At 37.8% G+C, this 19,503-nt stretch overlaps 1 protein-coding gene across 5 annotated transcripts in view; it reads right to left on the minus strand.

Moving 5' to 3' along the window:
• SLC10A7 (solute carrier family 10 member 7) overlaps nucleotides 1–19,503 on the minus strand; it is a 285,221-nt gene that overhangs the window by 215,694 nt on the left and 50,024 nt on the right. Inside the window, exon 5 of one of the 5 annotated variants that reach the window (XM_027866970.1) lies at nucleotides 14,883–15,544. The exons of the other annotated variants lie outside the window; for them this stretch is intronic. Coding sequence (XP_027722771.1) covers nucleotides 15,431–15,544 — 114 coding nt within the window. The 3' untranslated portion in view covers nucleotides 14,883–15,430. Of the gene's footprint in view, nucleotides 1–14,882; nucleotides 15,545–19,503 lie in introns of those variants that run through there. 5 annotated transcript variants of the gene reach the window in all.

Raw genomic sequence — 19,503 nt, forward strand, 5'->3', positions numbered from 1 at the left:
GCCAGTGCTCTATCCACTGTGCCACCTAGCTGCCCCATTTGACTTGATCCTTGAAGCAGGCTTCTAAGAGATTCTGTCCTACAACCTTCATTGATTAAAAGCATACCAGTGATTCCTTTCCTGATGTGTAGATGAATTAAGTCCAATTGCTGGGGGCAAAGGAGGTAAAAAAGGCAGCATGATGAAGGAATGCAATGAGATCTTGTTATCAGAGACCCACTGTTTATTCTCATCCTCCCAAAGATCTAATTCTTTTGTCTAGTTTGTTTAGCATCATTCTCTCCACTAGATAGATATGGCATTAGGCTACATGTCTACACACACATACAGTACATAGACACAAACAAATGTGAAACGGGTATTTCATAAAGGATTTCTCTAAAAGGAGGAAAACTAGTTAGGAGGCAAGAGAAATACTTCAAAGTTTTATTTTTTTTATTCTGGGTCTCTTTTCAAACTTTTAAGTTAATTTTTCTGTTTGTGATTGAGAGCAGATTTGCTTAGTGGGCCAAGGAACAGCTGTATGACCACAACTAATGGGCTACCAAGAGATGATTTAATAAAGGGGCCCAGCTGAACAACTCTGCCAACCTGAGGCTTCCTTCTGGTCAAATGTTTTATATCTATAAGTGACTTTCTCTAAAAAAAATTACCTGAGAAGACAGTCTCAGAAGGATACAGTGTAATAACAGCCTCTCAAACACACTCTTATTTCAGTTCAGATTTTCAGAGATGTTAAGCTGTGATAAAAAACACTTAAAGGTCTTGTCCCCAAACTCTTCTGGAGACACATCATCTGTAACATGATTAGAGCTCTAGTTAAACAATACATTCAGCAGCTCCAAAGTGTATTATTTTTCTATTCAAGAGGAATAAGGGAAAAGGGCCTCTTTTCAAATGTTGCCCTTTTAGATACCATTCCAGAACTGAGTCATTTTGTTTGTGTGTGGGGTAGAGGGTGGGGAGGGGAGTGGTGCAGAAATGGGCAATTCTGCTGATTACTGTCATTTTTGTCATCACTGCCTTTACAACTATGGACCAACCTGCTTTTAGAGGAGAAGGCATCCAAGTAGCAGGCAAAATAAAAGGCTATTCATCATGCATTAAGCCTGGAATATAGGATATGGTTGGGGGAAATGAGGCATTACACAACATCTCCCTGGGCTGTAAAGAGTGAGGCATTAAAATGCTGAGGTGTTAAACAAACATTTATTAAACACCTACTGTGTATAAGGAACTGTGCTGGGTTTTAGGGATACAACTACAAAAATGAAAAGCAGCCCTGGTATTCAAAGTGTTTACATTCTGCTGGGGGAAGGTGACACATACAGAAATCAGGACATCCAAAGTAATACAAAGTGACTTCGGAAAACACAAGACAAGATACTAACTCATGTGAAAGAACACTGAATTTGGAGTTGGAGACTAGGGTTCCAAGTTCAGGCTCTCCTACTTCCTATGGGACCCTGGAAAGTCTTTTCTTCTACAGGCCTCAGTTTCCTCAACTACAAAACATAAGTAGCTGGCCTAGAAGACCTCTAAAGGCCTTTCCAGCTTCCATTCCTATGATTTACTACACACTATAGCTACAACTTAAATATGTTTTTGATATTAAAAGGTATACCCAGTCCAAGGAAGAACATCATTCATTTCTCTCAGCAAACAGGGTCACTTTGGTGAGATGCTAGAGATGTGGGTTAAACTCTCCTAACAAAAATTCTCATTCCTTAGGAAAAGCAAAATTGGGTGAAGAAGGAAGTTGTGTGAGATGGTCTTAGGCTGAGAGAAAATGGATGAGGGTTTTCAGTGACTCAGTACCATAGTCAAGATACTTGTGTTTGAATCATGCCTCAGACACTAGCTCTGTGGCTGTAGACAAGTTACTTAACTCAAGAGACTTAATTTCCTCACTTGTAAAATGGGTATAATAATGCTTGCACTACCTACCCAAAAGGGTTATTGTGAGGAAATCACTATTTAGATGTGAGTTGTCATACTAGTATTAATTACAAGTTCATTCATAGAAAGGAGAGAACAACAGATTAGGCAGGACAGAAAGATAATCCAGTCTCCTTTTAAAGCTTAGTTCAGATGACAGCAATCTTGTAGAAATGTTCATTTTCTTGGTAAATAGAAATGAAAATACTCTATTCCTTGAATCTTTATAGGTCACGTAAGCCCTTGATGTAATGTTTTAAAAGATACTATAGTGATAACACCATGCTTGTTTGAAATTTCCTGTGAACATTTAACAAATTATTAAGTGGTAGGAAATGAAGGATAAGGGAAAAAAAAGGGGGGGGGTTCTATGAACTAATTCTACCTGAATCATTCACAACAGACTTAGGAAGATATTTAGCACTTGTCTCCTTCTTTCTGGTTTCATGTGATGAGTAGAGGTGGTAGGTACAGCAGAGATAGCTAGGTGACACAGTGGATAGGATCTGAAGTTAGGAAGACCTGAGTTCAAATCCCTCATCAGATACTTACTAAATGTGTGATCCTGGGCAAGTTCTAACTTCTGTCTACCTCAGTTTTCTCATCAGTAAAATGGGCATAACAATAGCACCTAACTCCTGGGGTTGTTGTGAGGATCAAACAAAATAATACTTTAAAGTGCTTTGCAAACCTTAAAGCTCTATATAAATGCTAGTTATTAACACAATTTTTTATTTATTTCCATATTAGTCATGTTGTGAAAGAAAACACAGACCCCCAAAACAACAACAAAACAAAATAACAAAACACAAAAAGAATAAAGTGAAAAATAATATGCTTCAATCTGCATTCAGACTCCATCAGTTCTTTCTCTGGAGGTACATAGCATTTTTCATAATGAGTCCTTTGGAACTTTCTTGGATCATTGTATTTCTGAGAATAGCTATGGTATTCACAGTTGATCACTGTACAGTATTGTGTTACTATGTACAATGTTCTCCTGGTTCTGCTCACTTCACTCTGTGTCAGTTCATGTAAGTCTTCCCAGGTTTTTCTGAAATCATCCTGCTTGTCATTTCTTGTAGCACAATAATACTCCATCACAATCATATACCACAATTTGTTCATCCATTCCACAATTGATGGGCATCCTCTCAATTTCCAATTCTTTGCCACCACAAAAAAAGAGCAGCTATAAATATTTTTGTACAAATAGGTTCTTTTCCCATTTTAAAAATATCTCTTTGGGACGTTATTATTGTTAAATAATACCTAGAAAAACTATCAAGAGAATGAGCTTTACTACTTTATATAGATTCAGTGTCACTCTCGGGTATATGGAGTGTTCAGGAGGAGTAGTACCTCTGGTGTGAAGGCTTGAATAGCTCTTTTCAGGGCTGCTCATCTGCCTTCCTTGTCCACTGATTCACCCAACTCTCACCCATAGCTCCAAGAAGCTGCAGCGGCCACCATCTTGGCAAATGGGCTAAACCAGGTTGAGGGTTAACTGAGAGACCTCAAACCTGCTGATGAGTTAGGGGATGTCCACCCAGAGCACGTGAAGGCTTTACCTGGTGGAATGGGCAGCTGATAACAATTTGTTCCAAAGGCCATAAAGGCAGCTGAAGCAGATGCTGTGGAGTGTTCAGAGCTTAGCCAAGCATCAAAGACACCTGTATCCAGGCCATCACCAGTTGTGTTGACTTTCGTCTTGCCACTAGACTTTGATGACGCAGAAAAGAGAAAGTGAGGCTAAGAACCTTGTGTAACTATGCCTAACTTAAATCTAATTCACACACAAATCAAGAAATCACCAGTGACGTCACTGCTTCTCTTTGTAAACAAAGGACAAACAACAAACAACAGCAGGTACACTTATGAGAAACACTTATTACTTTGATAGGTCTGGGATTTCTCAATAGAGTAGACAGTTCCTACACTAGTGAGAATCTAAAACCTCTCCAATCATTCTCATCCTGTGAGACAGAGAACTAGTCTCAGATCCCAATGCTAGTGCCACCTATGGTGCATGGAAAGGGTATTGGGTTTGAGAGCTGGAGGACCTGGGTTCAAGTCCTTGCTATGCCATTCACTAACTATGTGACCTCAAATGAGCTGCTCAATCTTCCTAATATCAATTTCTTCCTCTATACAATGAGGAAGTTGAATGACATCATCAGTTTTTCAACCTTTTATGCATCATGGACCCTTTGGGCAGATTTTTGAAGATTATAGATTCCTTCTTAGAATAATGTTTTTAAAAATTTTAAATAAAATATATGGGATTACAAAGGAAACCATAGGGTAGTGAAAATTAAGATGTAAAGTGTTTTTTTTTCTTTTTTTTCCCAGTCAAGTTCATGAACCCCTTGAAATCTATCCAAGGGCCATCAGGGTATCTGAGGACCTCAGGCTAAGAAACCTGGGAATAAATGATTGCTAAGGTCTCTTTCAGCTCTATATCTGTAATCCTATGAGTTAATCCATGTTTTAAATGGAGTCCTCCACAGAACTTACCTTGTAGTCAGGAGTGGGTGAAGAAGAGAAACAAAACATTTCCTATGCTTTCAAAAAAATCTAAGAAATTGAGTTTCAACATTACAACACTAGCATCAAACTCAAAGCGAAATGGGGGCTGCTAAACATACATAAGGGTCCCTGCTGGCCACATATTGATTTAGAAAACCATATGCTGTTATGGTATATGAATATGGTGGCATATTATTGGTTTCAGAAAAACCTGGGAAGACCAGTATGAACTGATACAAAGTGAGGTGAGCAGAACCAGGACTACAGCCAATACAGTAACAGCAATATTGTGAAGTTAATCAACTTCGAAAGACTTAGTAACTCTGATCAAAACAGTGACCCACCACAATTCCAAAGTGTTCATGATGAAATATACTATCCACCTAATGAACCTAATGAACTCAGAGTGCATATTGTCTATTTTTTCTTCTTTCTTTCTCTTGCCTTTTTTGGGGGGACAGAGTGGAGAAGATGGCTAATGTGGAAATTTGTTTTATGTGACTACATATATGTATATGTATGTGTGTATATGTGTATACACACATATTTGTAATTTTTTTTGTTTTTCTTGCCATCTCATTGGGTGGGGGAAGGGTAGGGGAAGGGAGAGAATTTGGAACTGAAAAAAAAATTTTAAGTCTCTGTATTTTAAAAAGAAAGAAAACATATTATCTATGTTCTATTGTATTTTTATTTATTCTGTTAAATATTACTCAATTATATATTAATCTGGTTCAGGGCACAATTCAGCCTCCTGACTGCCTGTTTGACACCTCTGCTCTAAAACATAGTTGGGGCTTTTAATCATTACTTTTTCAGGACCAGAAGATTTCCCTTCCAGCTCTCTAATAACAGACTAGTCTTTATTTGTAAACCTTAATGTACTCTGTCAATGCCATGTATTATCACTATTATTAATAATAATATGAATACATGAAAGACTCATAGAATAAAATATTAACTGCTTAAATGTAAACACCTATTCCCCATGAATCTATTCTTCGCATAGACAGGGGGCCATAGAGTAGAATACAGAATACACTATCAGACCTGACTGATGTATAGTGAGTTTTGTTGAAATGCTTTTTTTTCTTTGTTTTAAGTGATGGCTCTCTTAAGAGCAGTGGAGATAGTGGGAGGGGCATATTAGAAAGGTGATATAAAAACAAAAGATGACAAAAAATTTATATATATACATATATAAAGTATACAAATATACATATATAAACTGTTTTCAAAAAAATTCAGAAGACTCTCACATATCAAAAACATGTTACTATGAATTTGAAAATGCCTCAAGATATAATCAAGGATATTTAAATTTCATTTTAGTCATCAATTAGACTAAATTCATGACCCATATTGTCAGTATAATTTAAAAATTTTGGAGATATTTAAATTAAGCTGTAATTCTGTATTTGGCTTTTAACCTGTCTCTTCTCCTTTCTCAATTTTCTCCTCATCCTTTTGGCCTTAAAATCACAAGAGCTTTATAGCTTTTCTATAAAATTTATTCCCTTAACTACTCCTTACATCTATTTTCTAATCCCCAACTCACTTAATTAAATTCAACGTAAATTTAAATTGCAATTAACATCTTTTGAGGGATTACATGTTCTAATCACAATTATGCAATGAATATTTGAAATACATACATTTTGTTATATTATCTGAAATGCAAATTGGAATAAAAAAGATGTTTAATAAAAAACATATACTACTGAAGACTTTATTATGGAGCTCAAGGGACTGAAATTAAGATTTCATTTTTTTTGAGGGCAGAAAAAAAATGTAGGTACAAAGACAAAATCAATTGCTCCCCTTTACCAAAACCCCATAGAAATGGCTTGAAATCTTCAACAGATAGCACCCTAATTTTAATTCTTCCTTTAAAGTTTTTTTTTCTTAAAAACAACAACATTAACTTCATACTGTTACTCTAACTTTTACTAGCTTAGGCGGTCTCAAACAAAAAACATCACACAAAACTCCACAACACATGGAGGCAAAAATCTGTCTTACAGACACAGGTGTGACAGGCTGACTGATCAAAGGCAAAAACAGTAACTTGATTTTTCTTCCTATGGTTTGCATGTTTCTCTTCTAAGTCTACAGCTGGCAGACTATAAGGGGAAGGGTAGCAAGTTAGGGTCTGAGATGAAATACAAGCGACAAATTTTGGCACGCACATGACTTATTCTCCCTTCGGGAACATGGATCTAGGACTAAACGGGACGTTAGAGGTTATCCGGTCCAGCTCCCTCATTTTGAAGCCCATCGAGGTTAAATGACCTACTTTGGCTCGCACCAGGATTAAGGGTGGTAAGTGGCAGAGCTAGGATTCAAACTCACGTCCTATGACATTCTTTCCAAATTTCTCCTTTCTGTTTGCTGACATTATGTTTACTGAGGCAGGGAAAAACCAAAACCAAACCCTGTTTTAATACTCAGGAGACAGTATGGAAAGGGTATTAGGTTTGGAGTCAGAAGACTTGGGTTTAAATCCTGGCTCTTCCACTTACTTAATTACTACTTATCTAATCCAGACAAATCACTAAATTTCTCTAGCTCTCAGTTTCCTCATCTGTAAAATGAGAAGGCTGGATTAAAGAACTTCTAAGAAGTTCTCTTCCAGATCTAAATCTATGACCGTATGATTTGATCACACTCACATGTACCAATGACCACAATGAGGAGGGCATTCCCTCTAACAATGAAGACCACACCCTATCTATCCATGCCTGCCCAACTCTCATCCATATCCTCCTCCCAACAAATCTATCATAGCATGAAACAATCATGTACGATATAGAGAAGCACATAACTGACAAATCCAAAACTAGTCCAAAGGAAACTTGGCACCAAGAAAAGAATACCATGATTGCTTGATCCATGAAAAATACAACAGCCAATCATCAAAGTTCCAGTAGGGGGAAAAATGCTCCACTGTATAATGCAGTTTTAAATGACAACACTAGGGAATGAGACTCACACCTCCCATCTAGAATGACTTTTTCTGCATTTCTAAGGGCCACAATTCTGAAAAATGAGTGGAATCCATGTACTGCCATGCCAAATCATAAAGCGATCTGACCATACAGGAAAACCTGGGCCCTGTTACAACGTGCCAGTATATGTTTACCTGCCTTCTGAAGAGATTCATTTCTTAAATAACACATTGCAAAGTACTTGAAGAGAGGTCCAGAATTTAAAACTAACCATGTACAGTCATCTCCTACCATTCTGCATAAGAAGACTTTTAACCCAGGTGTTCATTAATATATGAATCCACCTAGCTGCCATCTTCCTAAGGAAGGTGTTGTTGGGAGACCTGGTCCCAGGAGGGTAAACCTCCTGGGAAGAAGTTCCGCATGGTACAACTGTCTAGCCAGACTTCCACCAAAGTATCAGTGATCAGCCTATCAAAAAAGAGTCTGAACAGAAACCAGCACCCCATTGGGAACTGAACTTAAAAAAGCCATTGTCAGAAAACACTTCTGTCCTAAATGACAAGTTCATATTGTCTCTTAAAGCCTGTATTTTAAAAGGGAAAGGGAGAAGTATTGTTAAATACGGCTTTAAAAAACAAACAAACAACAAATACAACCTGCTTGCATACCTTTTTTTTTTTAAATACTCCTGGAAAATGTAGTGTAAGAAGCAAATGCAGATTCTGAAAGAGTAATGAAGGCTTTGAAAAATACCCCACTGTCAGCACTGCACACAGGTACCGATGCATTACAGCACCTTAGTTTAAAATAAATCAACCTAAATGCCTGCTTTGGTAAGCACTTCAGCAGGCCGTATGTTGGTGTTGGGAAAGTCTGCATACCAAGAAACTAATTAAGAGATGAACTGTTTACAGAGCCCAGTCCGGAGACTCAGATTACATCCTTCCTCATAAACTTTCTCCCTTCTACCTCTAGTAAAAATCTTCCTCCAGACTTCCTTCCCGCATTTGCATATCTGTGCAGTCTTATTCTTTTTTTTCCCCAAACCCCTTTGCCCTTTCAATCATGAAGCATATTACTCTACTGTCAGTGCAAAGCAGGCCCTAACAACAGGGAACCCAGCTGGGATAGGAAGAGGGCAGGAGGCTCATGCATTAACATAATAATCCAACTGTGTTCCCATAGGCCCTTAGGGCAGACAGCATATTAGGTAGGCCTCCTGTGCAGACCCTAGTGGAAGCTGCCTTATCACCTGCCTATCAACCGGTGGCAGATAGAGGCAGCTCGATAGCAGCAGCTCCTGCCAAGCTGTGGTGCCCAATTACCCTACTACAAAAGACAGAAATCCATTTCTCTACGTCTGTTTAATGTACTCAATGCGTTTCCTTATTTATGATTCGAATCTACGTCTCTGCATCGTTTCCAAGGGATTGACTTATTGCCTTTTAACTTCTGAAAGTCGAGCTTGTCTGAAGGCCAGAGGACGAAGGCAGCAATAGGCATTCCAAATGCAGAAAAACACGGGTGGGTCAAGCTAATGGTTTGGGCTGCTGGTTTTCGGGAGGTATCTCAATCAATAAGAGGGTAAGGGAAGTGGCCATCACCGTTTCCTCTGGGGAGGAAGAAAGAAAAAAAAGGGAGATAGAAGGAAAAAAAAAAACCCACACTGGTGGTTTCTCAAAATTGGACATTTATTCTAACCTAAATAGATCCAGCTTTAAGGGGCTGTCCACATGTAGCACAAGCTTTTGTGCACACTGGTTTGGGGTCTGGAAACTGAGTGAATCATTACCATTGGCTGAAAGAGGAGATAACAAAAGATAAGCCAATGCCATTCTCCCGCCATTAATTCACCAAGGGTCCTATGCCTACTAACCTTCACTTAACACATATCCCATGACCCTTTTATCATTGCAACTTCTTCCTTTTTGAAGAAAAGATGCTGACTACAACACAAGTTATCTCCCCCCTTCCCTTTCTCCTTAGCTGTCCCTACAGTCTGTCCTCTATATAAGGTTCAATTTCAATTCTGCTCAGTTAAGAGAATCTCTGATTTACTCTGTCTCCCCTATCCCCCAACCTCCCCCAATCCCCCACAAGCCACTGTTCATATCAAATACGGCAAAGACAAGAGAAATAGCCATTTAAAAGGCTTTATTTACTACACATTACACAAGATCCTTAAAATACTACAAGGAGGCATTCTGAAATCAAACTCAGCTCACCAAATTATAACAACTCAGTAGTCACACACTTCTTAGCCCACAGACCCTTAAAATGAGAGTCCATTCACACGACGAAGGCACATAACTGACAATTTATTCCAAATAAAATAAGGGCTTTTGGAACTACACAAAAACAAAAGCATGAGAGTCGCCAATTATTAAGGAAACCTTTTCAACTGTTCACATGCTTCCCAAAAAATTACTTTCTAGAAGCAAGTTATGTCTTGGTTTTGTACATATTTTAATAAAAAATGAATCCTTTAGTCTAGCAAAAATGCATTTATCTAACATTTCCATGAATATTAAATGTTACAGAACATTATTATTTAAGGAAATCAATCTAATACATTTTATGTGCATTCAAATAATTAGGTAAAAAGTAAATAACAAGGGCAATATCCAACACATAACACAGATTTCCCCATTAGAGTTACTCGTGTTGACTTCGCAATAACTACTTTGGCACTCCATCAACAAATGAAGCCAACAACTAGATAACATATCAGCTCTTTGGGTAACTACTAGACATACAAGACAGAGGATAGATACCTCCATCATGGCAGAATTTGCCTACTGTAGCCTTTACCAAGCAATCTGGGGAAAATATAAAAAGAACAGAAAAAATAATAATAATTTGTCTTCTTCTGTGGGTCAAGTCTGGGCTATTTAATGGTTTGTGAAAATACACTATATTACATTACACATTGATGGAACTGTAAATACAAAATATTAAACTCAATTATAAATATTAATGCTTATATGTGTGTTAAACAGCAAAATTATAATCCCCTTTCTGACCTTTTGGGGATTCCAAATCTCTTTATAAATAAATTTTCATGATTTGACAAAACATAATGCATCTTCTGGGTCATTAAAAACTGAAATTTGATTTTTGATTAAAAAAACAACCACACACTAGCCATTTGGTGGCAGGATATATATAGTCACCTAGACTCTGTTATAATTCTTGAAAGGGGTAAACTTACACTTTAGGGTAAACAAAAGGAGAACAGGGATACAAAATGGAAATCTAAGCATTCCCTTTGCTCAGGGCTTTAACTATTTCCGTTCCAAGCTCAGCTTGTCCAACCAGGATAACAGGATGGTCTCAAAGAATCCTTATCTAATTGCGGACTTCAAGTCTAAGATATTAATGTTGATACTAGCATTAACAGCTCCACTTCTGATGAGTTTAAAAAACACCACTACAAAAACAAAAACTGTGAATAGAGATGAAACAATCCCCATTCATTTATCAAAAACTTCGAGTAAATTTTTAAAAAACATGAAAGAAATATACATTTTTGTTTGAGCACAACAGACCAATTTTAAAACACTTCCCCCCTCCCAAGTTCTATATGTGAAGTACATTTATATGGCATCTTAAGGTTTGCAAAAGTATTTTACATATGTTAATTCATTTGAGCCTCACCACAACCTGCAGAAGGAGATGCTATCATGACCCTCATTTTATAGATGAGGAAGCGAAGGCAAACAGAGGTTAAGTGACTTGCCCAGGGTCACACAAGAGTTTCTGAGTCAGGATTTCAACTCAAGTCTACAAACCTCCAAGCCCCTCCCTTCAATTCACTTTGCCACCTGGCTACCTGAAAGAATCAAAGGAGCTAGAGGAAATGTTAGGGATCACATAAGTCCAGGAGTTCTCAAAGTATGTTCCACAGACCCCTGAGGATCCTCAAGGTCAAAATTATTTTTATAATACTACTAAAACCTTATTTCTCTATTAAATAAATATTCCTTCCTTTTTCAACTAATTATCTATATAAGGCTGTATTTTCTTCATATACTTTAATCAAAATAACATGGCATAACAGAATGAATAAAAGAAGTAGATATGAGGATCCAGCTGTCTTCTATTAAGCCAGACATTAAGAAAAATTTGCAAAAAAAAAGAAAGAAGTAAAACAATGAGATTCTCCTTAATAAATTTTTCTGTTTTAGAAAACAGTTTTGTTCACTTAAAAAAAAAGATTTCTTTTAAATGAATAAACAAACATTTTAAAAGCAATCGGTTTTCATGTCTAATACAGGAAGCAGAGATCTGATCTAAACAAAAACTCTTTGGGGTTTCCAATAATTTTTAACAGCATAAAGGGTTCCTGAGTCCAAAAAGTTTGAGAATCACTGGTCGAGCCCAACCCTCTTATTTCACAGATGAGGAAATTAACTCCCAGAAAGGGAAAGTGACCCAGGACCATGTTAAGTGGTCAGTAGCAGAACCAAATTTGAACCTGAGTTCCCCGACTATATAACCATTACTCTATACTATCATCATACATCCTTTTCATGATATCACTGGCATTTAGAGCTAAAAAAAAAACCCAAGAGGTCATCGCATTCAACAGAGGAGGAAGCGGTGGCCCACACAGGTGGAGTAACTTAAGCAAGGTCGCACAGGTGATTAATTTCTAACGGCCTTTCAATTCCTAGATAGGCAATTCTCTCTACTTCACTGAGTAGCAGGGACAATTCTAGGGAGAGTTTTGTTTCACACCCAAGGATTTTTTTTTCTTTAAAGTTAACTCGTTTTGCTTCATAATGTAGACCTGGTCTCAGAGATAGTTTCTAGCTGGTGTGTGCTCATGTCATTTCTCCCAAGGATAAGACTACATATGAAATACAAAAATTACACAGTAAAATAGATGCCATTTTACTTTGTTTCTCCCCGAATAGCCCTTCAGCTGTTGAGGCATATACATTTTTTTCTCCAGGCAAAATCCCCAGGCTAATATAACTGAAACTTCTATCTTTAGGAAGTCCTGCTTCTCAAATGTTACTTCGATGTATTTGATTATCAGTCGCAGTTTCATTTCATATTTAACCATGTAGCACTCCGATGGAAAAAGGGAAATTGAGGCCACTGAAAAGATTCCCTTCCTGCCTGCTCAGATCTTCTTCTGGTAGAAGCACCCAACATTCAGGTTTCTATCACATCTTGTCAAATAGCATCGAGACGCTCATTTTTGCCCCTTATTTTTTCACTACTTGTTAACAAAGCTGCAAGTTTTAAGGGCTCAATGACTGATCCCCTTTGGTCCAAGTAAGTACTCCACTCCTCCTTTTAGGATGCCCCCTACAAGTGTCACAGAGGCACTGCAAGCCCTCCCCCCTGCCCAGATTTGGTCCATCACCTTGCAACCTCAGCCTCTTAGGCAACTGTGAACCCAAGACAACTATCCTAAACCCAAACAGATGTTTGGGACTCTTGCCCAAAAACCGTAGAGAAGAAAAAGAAAAACAAAAACAAAAACTTCGAAATAAGAACTAGCAAAATACAAGAGTCAAAAAAATCTTCAAAATAGAGTCATCCAAGAAAAAGAGCCCCCGATGCCCTACCAACTCCACTTAAATCGTCCACTGAAACCGCAGTCTCATCACTGTGGGAGTTATCTCTAAGGATGCAAACCTCTCTTCAAAGCTTGGTCATCTTAGGTAACTCTTATCTGTGTCCTCCCACAAACCTGGCATTATGAAAACACCAACCAGTCCAGGGCTTTCTTCAGCTTCTCTTGACTTCAGGAGGATGCCAATAGAGAACATAAGCTGTCCACAGTATTCTTCACTCTTACCCTGTGACCAATTCTCCTCTTTTACTCATTCATTTTAATGAAATCCTTTATTCTTCAGCATAATTCTATATAATGTGTAGCAGCCTACTTTAACCTACCATGACGCTTTCCAAGTCTACAAAGTTTTTTATATTATGAGAAATAGGTACGTTGGAGGATCATCATTCCAACCAACGAAGCCAACTTAAATTTTGCATTTGTCTTAATTCAGTCTATATACATGATCTCATTGCAAAGTATTGGCAGAGAAACAGCATTAACATAATTAACTCCTAAACAGGTTACAAAAGGAGACATTCCATTGGGGGAGGGAGGCATGAGTGAAGAGATAAAAAGAGGATCTTAATGGTTTGTCCCTTTCAATTAATCCCTACTTCAGTCCAGTTCTTCCTAGAAAGTTGGAACAAAATGATAAAAGGTAGAGGACAGGGTCAGGGAGAATAATGGAAAATAAGAAGGAATGGGATGAAATGTGAGGGGCAGCAATAAAATGGAAAGGAAGGAAGGAAAGAGAAAAAAGAAATTAAGGAGGAAAATAAGGAAGGGAGAAAGAGAAAGGAAGGAAGGAAGGAAGAAAAGAAGAAAGGAAGGAAGGAAGGAAAGAAGGAAGGAGGGAAAAAAATGCATGCCCATCCTCATTTGTGAATATGAATACAGGTCACATCCTACTATGACCAGCTCTATGGGACCATCTACCTTATGTTGTGGGACATGAACATTGCTTGATCTGAGTGAGCACGTTAATGATTGAGATTTGGGCTTTAAAAAAAAATACGTTTCTTATCACAAAACTGATGTTCAAATCAGGAAGCCAGTAAGCATACTGGTTTTTAAAAGTCTACAATGCATTGTACACAACACAAAATACAAACAACCAGCTATGCATACAAGTATGAAGAGGAAAAATACAAATGAATCTTCATTGCTGTATTAATTCTTTTCTAGAAAAAAAAAGCACAGGGGCCACTCCAGTACTTTGTGCAGTTGGTAAATTCTGTTTTGTCTTAAATGCTTAAAATAAACTAGGAATTAATTCATCATCACCCAAAGAGAAAAACCAATGAATCTCCCCAAAATCCTCCTTGGAGCTTCTTTCCCTAGAGAAGTTGAAAGAAGCCTTGACCCCTAGACTACAATAACAACAACATCTCGGGACTGAATTGCCAACAGATACATTCAATCAGATCAGAAAAAGCCTTTATAGATTTTGGGTACGTGGATTAGTTGATCCTAAAGAATGTCATACCATAAGAGTTAAAGAAGGCTAATGATGCCCTTGCTGCCAGTGGTTTATAGTTCTAACACCAGGAAAAATGGTGCATGGATTTTGCTCCACTGTGTTGCCAGGTGCAAAACAAATCATTTACCATGGTCAACAGGCATCCTTTGTTTTGTCTCCATACTTATATCTAGAGGCTAAGACATCAAAGGCAAAAATCAGATGTCTATACATGCCCAGGGGTGTCAATTAATCCTAAAAGCTTTCCAACATCTAGAACCCAAAGTAACTGAAAATAGCCTATGTGCTCAAATTTTATACATATATAGATAATATATAAGCTACAGATGGATTTATACAATGCCAACAAGTGAGGAAAAAAATAGAAATTTTAATGAACATTTCAATAATACCATTGCAAAGTGAGACAGAAAGGGGTAAATCGTTCACAGAGTACAAATTTACTTCCACTGAGATTTAATCAGAATTCAGTTGAAGACTAGGAAGTTGAGCTCTAAAATTTCTACCAAGAACAATACCTAAATTGGGACAATAATATTTAAAGAGTAAGGCTCAGTGATTCGATGATAAATAGTTGTCTGCCTGAATGGCTGCTCACTGTTTTTTAAGCTTTTAACTGAGAGATGAAATATGTACCTGATTGATTGAGAGAATGACAATAAATGTTTAGAATTTTAACAAGTCTCTAAAATTTTTCATTTTCTCTGGGTGGACATACAGTTGTTGCGTTTTATTACTATTATCATCATTATTGGTGGTGGTGTTATTCTACCACTAGAAATTGTACTAAAAAGAATACGTACTAAGAAATATACCAAAAATTAGGGTTACTTCAACAAAAGGGTTAATTAGGGATACAAATTTTCTCAGACTGTTAATAATGGGAATGACATATACTATGTGCCCATAAGTAATTCTCAGGTATCTTTGATCTTCAGTCCCACCGATTTCTGTTGCCTACCGTAGCCTGGCCTCTGGGACTCTCTCAGAACCAGACATCTGGCTACTTTGTTGTTTTAGACTAATCTCATCCCACGAGAGCTCAAGAAATGACACCAGGCAAGGAGGGTCCTGGCAAGGGAAAAAACATTACAATATTAGCAGATTTTTTTGAGTAGACTGGAGTACCAAAATTGTCTTCAAATTTCTATGGGGGTCTTAGAAACTGTTCTGTTCTGTGTTTTTTTTTTTTTGCACAAAAATAATTTAAATAGGATGTACATATATATACTCTGTCTTTAAAGACTACCAATCATTTTTAAAAATTCACTGAATGTTAATCATGGAAAATTACAATGCGTAAGGAAAAGTTAAGAGTGGGGGGGAAGCGGAATACAAATCAAATGGCTTCTGCACCCATCTGTTAGGGTTGGGTGATGACTGATAAAACAAAGATTTTAATTGTCAGCTGAAAGGTGACACCAAAATTGTGGGATAATGCCTAAGATTTGCAAAATAGAGTTGCTCGGCTCCCATTATGCCAACTCCCTCCCTCCCCTGCTCTTTCTTCTTACTAACATTTTTTTTTTAGGACCTTGGCTGCCAATCAGCCAGAAGGATTTTGAGTAAAGTAGGCTTCTTTTTAAGTGAGATACCAGGGGGAGCCAAAGACAGGAGGTGTGAGCTTTAAAAAGAAATAAAGGGGATTCGAGCACAAAAGGCTTTTTGGGGAAGAGACAAAGGTCATCAATATTTTTCCCAGGGCAACAAATAATCATCAACATTTTAATACCTTTTTTAGTGATTATTGTTCGATCCCCAAATCAATACCTTCCAAAGTCCAAGGAAACAATTTACACAAATAGGTTACACAAATATAAGATGAGCCAAGGAGGGATAAGTCCCCAATTTCTCAACTTTCTGGGTTTTCCTCTTAAAACTTCAGGGATTATCCTGAATTACTATCTTCATATCAAATACTTATTTCTAGCTCATATATATTTGAACAAGAAATATTCCAAAATTTCCTGGCACTAACATTACAGAGAGAAGCTTGGTCTGCTGCATGTGGAAAAACAAAAGTCACTGTGCACTTGAATAAAATAACGAGGTGCCTCATTCACATGGCTGGTTTGAAGAAATGGCTTGTTTTCTGTTTTATGCTTCAATTTTCTTTGCATTAATAAAAAGGTGAGGCTGTATGGTGACTTTTGCCATATGCTGTATTTCAAATCCAGTCCTCTCTCTCATGAGTTCACAATTCCCCATTTTAGCAACAACATCCACTGAAATCAGTTACTTCCATGGTGATTAATGACACGGACAGACAATTTCAAGACAGTATAAACATGTGAAAGGAAATCTTAAACAGCCGCATTTCTCTTTTTAATGAAAATTTCCCCCAGTAGAATAGAAAGATGCTGGGGAAAGGGGAGGGGGAATATAGTAAGAGGAGGGGAGGAGGGAAAAATACTAAAAATCAAACAAGATGTTTTATTTCAAGCAGCTTCCTCTCCCCAAAGATGCAAGACCAAGGTGAAAAACACTTGCTGAAAATCACACCTTGTTTTGTACAGGGACATCAACAGAACTCCCCTATTATGTCTGAGCAAAGCTGACTGCCAAGGAAGGTTCTCACAAAGACTTCCCAGGGCACCTGGAGCTGCAGGCCCAGCATCAGAGGTCATCGGACTGCTGGTCCAGGCCAGCTTCCCTCACTCTCACCCAATGGAGATGCGGCAAATACGTGTTTAATTGACTGGCTTTCACCTGGGATTCCCAGAGCAGTCTAAACAAACGAACAAAAAGCTGAAATAACTACATTTTAAGAAATGTTTGGTATATTTTACAGTAATAATAATGGCTAACATTTATACAGCACTTCAAGGTTTGCATATACAGCATCTCATTTAATTTTCACAATTACCCAATTCAGTAGATGTCACTATTATCCACACCTTACAAATGAAGAAAATGAGAAATATCACACTGACAGTTAGGGTCTGAGAAGGGATTTGAACCCAGGATCTTCCTGACAGGGCAGCTAGGTGGCACAGTAGATAGAGCACTGAGCTGGGAATGGGGAAGACTCATCTTCCTGAGTTCAAAGCCGGCATCAGACACTTACTAGCTGTGTGACCCTAGAAAAGTCACTTCACCCTGTTTGCCTCAGTTTCCTCATCTGTAAAATGAGAAGGAAATGGCAAACCACTTCAGTGTGTCTACCAAGAAAACCCCAAATGGGGTCATGAAGAGTTGGACACAACTGTACAACAACTTCCTGACTCCAAATGACAGTGACCCTCATAGGGCAACAGATTCAGAGCCGAAAGGACCCTTAGAGGCCACTGAGTCCAAACAACTGTCCCAAGATCACCAAAGTAGTGAGAGACAAAGCCAGGACTCTAACTCAGCTTAAGTCCAGCAACTCCAAGTCTCACCCAAGGGTCTTGCCAATCATCAAGAGATTTTAAAACAATACTCAGCAGAACCTTAATGCTAAGTGCATTTCAATGTATTCTAAAATGGGTATTTTAAGGTAACCCTTCATTAAACTAAATATTCCATTAAACCTAATACCTCACTCATCAACCATTCTGGAGAAGGAGCACACTACTTTTGGAACACATGGATATCACTTTACCAAGAAAGAGCAAAGGCTGACAAAAGACGTGGGTTATCACATTGGTCAAACATCACAGAAAATGGTTTACTTCTAAATAGAGCCTATGAAACAGCCAAGAAGGTAATCAAAAGGTCCTCCATGAACAAAAATCAGACAAACACCTAACAGTATGGCAACAAAGAAATGTTGAACCAATGGCTAAATCATGTCGATGTGTTTAGCACAGTAGAGGGGTAAAAGAGCGGCAACTCACGACCCAGACATCACCACCAAAAATTACAAATAAGTTATCCTTACAGGTCTGACTATGTTGATTAAGTTAAATTATACAAAGAAAAGATAGAAACTGTCTATCATCACTGAAATCTGTAAAAATGAAGCATCTACAAAATATCTAGCAAGGCATGCATGACCCGTTGGCTAGGATTATGCATTGAAATGCACTACTTTTCATAAATTAACAAACAACAAATCCCTATGCTACAAATCTAGACCTCAAAATATCACAGTACTGAAATCAGAGCATTATAACCAACAGAACTGTGGACCACAATTGACAGATCTTACATTGATCCATAAAACTTTAAAATGACATTTTAATAGATATCACCATACCAAATACTCATAATGGCCCAGCTACTAGAATAATAAGCTCAAGGTTCCGATCATCCCCATCATCCTGTAAGCTAACTAGAGTTAGACCAAAGATACTTCTGGTGGACCTACATGCCAATGTTTTTATTCAATTACAAGAAATAGTTATTTTATTCACCTGTGTAGCAGTCCACAAAAACATCAAATATGAAAGAATAATAGCAACATGGCAACTTGTCTCAGGACCATTCCTACCTGAACTCCAAAAAACGATGATCACAACAATAACAATAATCTAATATTGATATGAAGATTCAGAGTTTATAAAATACTTTGTACAAGCATTATTTCATTTGATCCTGATGACCCTATGAGGAACATGATCCAAACACTATTAAATCTATTTTTCATATGGGGAAAATCAAAGATCAGAGAGATTAAATAGGTCTGGTAGGACTGAAAGGAGTGGTATGTACATAATTACCTCATTTGATCCTCACAACAACTCAGTTAAGTAGGTGGTGTTATTATCCCCAATTTACAAATGAGGTCATAGAGGCTGGAGAGATTAAGACACTCACAGCTCTCAGTGTCTAAAATGGGATTTGCACTCAGTCTTCCTGACTCCAAGTCTAGCTTTGCTGCTTTTAGACCAAAGTCACACAGCTAAGTGGCAAATGTGGATTCCCATCCTGACTAGGATAAGCAAGTTGCTGTTGCTGTCCTTTCGCATCTGACTCTTCACGACCCCATTGAGGTTTTCTTGGCAAAGATATTGGAGTGGTTTGCCACTTCCTCCTCCAGATCATTTCACAGATGAGGAAATCAAGGCAAGCAGGGTTAAATGACTTGCCCAGGGTCACACAGCTAG

This window comes from Vombatus ursinus, unplaced genomic scaffold, assembly GCF_900497805.2.
Source record: "Vombatus ursinus unplaced genomic scaffold, bare-nosed wombat genome assembly UNPS02014784.1, whole genome shotgun sequence".
Taxonomy (NCBI): Eukaryota; Metazoa; Chordata; class Mammalia; order Diprotodontia; family Vombatidae; genus Vombatus; species Vombatus ursinus.